The sequence below is a fragment of the Triticum aestivum genome, chromosome 1B, assembly GCF_018294505.1.
Source record: "Triticum aestivum cultivar Chinese Spring chromosome 1B, IWGSC CS RefSeq v2.1, whole genome shotgun sequence".
Classification (NCBI taxonomy): Eukaryota; Viridiplantae; Streptophyta; class Magnoliopsida; order Poales; family Poaceae; genus Triticum; species Triticum aestivum.
The window spans coordinates 553,010,978-553,015,377 of NC_057795.1; the positions used below are offsets into that span (position 1 = coordinate 553,010,978).

The 4,400-nt window shown below is 42.3% G+C and overlaps 1 protein-coding gene across 1 annotated transcript in view; it reads left to right on the forward strand.

The window, feature by feature from the left end:
* LOC123094765 (aldehyde dehydrogenase family 2 member C4) overlaps positions 1-1,682 on the forward strand; it is a 5,496-nt gene extending 3,814 nt beyond the window's left edge. Inside the window, exons 7-9 of the mRNA XM_044516684.1 lie at positions 796-933; positions 1,059-1,120; positions 1,241-1,682. Coding sequence (XP_044372619.1) covers positions 796-933; positions 1,059-1,120; positions 1,241-1,514 — 474 coding nt within the window. The 3' untranslated portion in view covers positions 1,515-1,682. The remainder of the gene's footprint in view (positions 1-795; positions 934-1,058; positions 1,121-1,240) is intronic.
* Positions 1,683-4,400: the final 2,718 nt, after the last annotated feature.

Consider the following 4,400-nt stretch of genomic DNA (forward strand, 5'->3'; position numbering starts at 1 on the left):
GCCCGTGACGGAAATATGAAAATATGTTCGTGAGCGGTAAATTTGAAAATATGTTCATGAACCACAAAAATGTTCACAAACAATTTTTATAAAAAGTGTGCACAAATTTAATAAATCTTTATTATTTTGAATAAATTAACAATCTTTATTTTTTGTGAATTTAAAAATGTTCACTTATTTACAAAAACGTTTCCGGTTAAAAATGTTCGTTAATTTTAAATATGTTTATGAATTTACAAAATGTCTCATAATTTAATTGTTCTAGGTTTCAAAAATGTTCGTGTATAGTGAAAAAATGTTCATGACTTTAAAAATATCCCTAGCATTTTCTAATTTATCGTTCATGACTTTAAATGTTCATTAATTTGTGTTTCGCAGACACATTTTCAAATTTATCATTGGTGAATAATTTTTTAAAGCCGTGAACATTTTTTCCACATTCGCTAACTTTTTTTGGAACCATGAATTTGCATTTATTTGGAGTGAAGTGCATTTATCATTCAGTGGAATTTATTTGCATATTTCCATCACGAGCCGTTATCTTGTGGGCCCCCTCTATCCGACGTGTCATGGGTCAACGGCGCCAACTGGCCAGTCAGGTGGGGTCGGACGGATTTTGGACCCGAATGACACACTAACTACACTTCGAGAGCCTGGGTGCCGATTTTTATAGTTTGAGGACCTACATGACACGCTTAAAATATTCTTGAGACCTAAAATGCACATCAGTCGGTTCATGGCCGGAAAGGAAGTGGCAAACATAATTATTTCAACCGTTGCTTTGCTTGAATCTAGGTTGATAAGGAGCAATTTGAGAGGGTCCTAAGGTACATTGAGCATGGCAAGAGTGAGGGGGCGACTCTGCTCACCGGCGGCAAACGTGCCGGCGACAAAGGATACTACATTGAGCCAACCATATTTGCAGATGTCAAGGTAATTTGAACTTCTAGATAGATGCACATCAGTATTGCTTCAGAGGAAAACAATTGTGCATCGCCTGCATTTACACGGATTGACAGTTTGACACTAACACATGCTCACGTACGTGGCTTCCACAGGAGGATATGAAGATCGCCCAAGATGAGATCTTCGGCCCTGTGATGTCCCTCATGAAGTTCAAGTACGCCAAAGTTTTCACAATTTCACCTGACGAAAATTAAACTGGTTCTTCGAATTATAATTATGAACTTCTAGTGTCTGACGAAGTGCCTTTTTGCCCGCCTGTGTGTGCACTCTGCAGGACGGTCGATGAGGCGATAGAGAAGGCCAACTGCACCAAGTACGGGCTGGCCGCCGGGATCATCACCAAGAACTTGGACATCGCCAACAAGGTGTCGAGGTCGGTTCGCGCGGGGACCGTGTGGGTGAACTGCTACTTCGCCTTCGACCCCGAGGCGCCCTTCGGCGGGTACAAGATGAGCGGCTTCGGCCGGGACCAGGGGATGATGGCCATGGACAAGTACATGCAGGTCAAGAGCGTCATCACCGCAGTCCCTGACTCGCCATGGTATTAGATAGACAAGACAATGCAAGTTTCTTAATTTTGTGCATTGTACATGCTTGTTGAGTTTTTTTTTTGATATCTACATGCTTGTTGAGTTCGCCGTGCTTGTGTAATGTTCCTTTGTTTCTTCCGAATACGATGAGTGAATTAAAAAAAAACACCACATTTTATGTTCAAATCCAAATTCGTGTGGTTACTGCGTTTCAACAGAAAAGTTGGCCCCCGTGTTACTCCGCACGATGACCAACTTTTTTTTTGTGACTTAACCTTTTTCTGCAACTACTTATTCTATGAACTTGAAAGTTCATCTCCATTATAACCTAGTGGTTTAATTAAAAACCATCTGAGAGGATAAATGATTCAGTAAGTGTGTTTCAGTACTTTGGACTAATTTTCATATCCAGATCCATGGCTTTATATGGAGTAACCAAAAACTACCACATTTCATGGAAACATGCCCAGAAACTACCACTTTACAAATTTGTGCCGAAAACTACTTTTTGCTAATCTGTGACTAAAAACTACCATGTCGAAAAAGTGCCCGATTCACTTCTTCTAAACGCCTTTCTGACGGGATGGGCCCATAAGTCAGGTTGACCGTTATTACAAATGGGGCCCACACGTCAACCCTCTTCTTCCTCTTCTCTCTTCTGTAAGTGCATCTAGTGCCCCTTAGTGATTTTGGTGTATTGAAGACTTATAGGTTAAGGGACTAATGCGCTTGTGAGTATACACAGGTCTATAAGTCTATGAGGAGTTTGATATTTACAGAGAAAGTCGACCCCTAAAAATGAAGTTCTTCAACTGAAGACTTTGATATTCTGAAGACTTTCTGAAGACTTTGAAAGTGAAGAAATTGGTGTGACCTTGAAGACTTGGTATTCATTTGTGGAACATGAAGCGTGAAGACTTTTGTTTTCTTAGTTTCATTTTCTCCTTCTTGAGTCATAGGAAACACCGTACTATTAAAGAGGGTCGAGGAAATACTAAGGAAAAATTTCCATGTGATGCTCAACTCAAAATCCTACACCTACCAATCCCTTCGAGTGAAGCCTTTGGAAATCTCATACAGTTCAGTCACTTTCTTCAGTGACAGAGACGGAGTTCTTCTGGTCACTGATGAATTTGTTCTGACTGAGGAGTTAGGAATTCGTCAGTGCGAATTACCTACACAGTGAGGAACATGATAGCCATGAGGAATTTAAGAGTCAAATTTCCGACCGTTGCTGTGCTGCACGCCAGCTGTCCCAAAATATCTTATCCACCTAACGGTCATATCATTGAGGGGCATTTATGTCTTATCATGTCGGGCTGCTCCCTAGGCTATAAATAGCCGCCCCCTACAACCACTAGCTGGTTGGCTGCTCCGAGAGAACTTGACACTTGTCATTTGAGAGCAACCCATCCTCCGAGGACTTTGAGCGAAAATCATCAAGTGAGGAAATCCAAAACCAAACCCCTACAAACCCAAAGTGATTGAGCATCACTGAAGAAATTGATCCTGCGTGGATCCGACGCTTGTTACCTTTGAAAACTGTGCTTCTTCCAGACGGTTAGGCGTCAAGGTCTAGAGCATCCAAGAGGAATTGTGGATTGCCGAGTGACCAAGTCTGTGAAGGTTTGGAAGTCGCCTGAAGACTTACCACGAGTGATTGGACGAGATCTGCGTGATCTTAGTTCAAGGAGAATACGGTGAGGACTGGGTGTCCTGAGCTGCGTGCTCAGAGACTGGGTGTCCGGAACTGCGTGTCCTCGAGTTTAAATACTCAGCCGCTCCAACCAGACGTACAACTGAGACAGCAGTTGGAACTGGTCTACCAAATCATTGTCTTCACCAACCTAATTGGTTCTATTTCCTCAACCCTTTCATTTCCTCATTACTGTGTTGAGTGTTTGTTCATATCTGTGTTTGAAGACTTTGACTGAAGACTTTCTCAATTTCCTCAGTTCAATTTCTTCAGTCTGTTTGTCTTCATCTTGTGTTATCCCGTGATTACGCTTTCTGTACTTTGTGCTAGTCTTCATTTCATCATGATGACCATGCTTGTATTCTGTTATGCTTACTTCTGAGTACTTATTCCGCTGCTAATAGTTCTTCGCTAAGGAATTTCCTCACCGGCAAATTCCTCAGTGAAGAATTCATAAAAATCGCCTATTCACCCTCCTCTAGTCGACATAACGCACTTTCAATTGGTATCAGAGCGAGGTACTCCCTTGTTCTGTGTGATTTTGGTTTAACCGCCTGGAGTTTTAGTTATGTCGACCGCAGGTATGATCAAGGTCTCGGCTGGGTGTCCTACCTTTGATGGGATGGACTACCCCTACTGGAAAAACAAGATGCGAATGCATCTCGAGGCAATTGACAACGATCTCTGGTATGTTGTGGAAAATGGTGTTCCCTCTGTTACACCCTCAGTGAACGCTACTGATGTGAAGATATTCAAGCAACTCGATTCTCAAGCGAAGAATATCATATGTGGCCATCTGAGTAAAGGACAGTATGGAAGAGTGAGTGCTTTGGAAACTGCTAAGCTTATCTGGGATAGGCTGTCCAAAGTGAATGAGGGAGTCTCAACTCAGAGCGACTCTCGAGTTGATGTTCTTCGGAATCTCTTCAACCGCTTCAAAAGACTCAACAATGAAAATGTCCAACAAACCTTTGATCGCCTCACTGACATCTCAAATGAGCTTCAAGCCCTCGGTGCCACTGACATCACTGACCATGAGGTGGTGAAGAAACTGTTGAGATCACTTGATTCCTCATTTGATACTTCGGGTCTGATGATACAAGAACGGGCTGACTACAAGTCTCTTGATCCTGCCGATATCCTTGAAAGGCTAAATACTCACGAGTTCCAGCTTGCTGAAAAGAGGGATCTCTATGGTTCGTGCTATG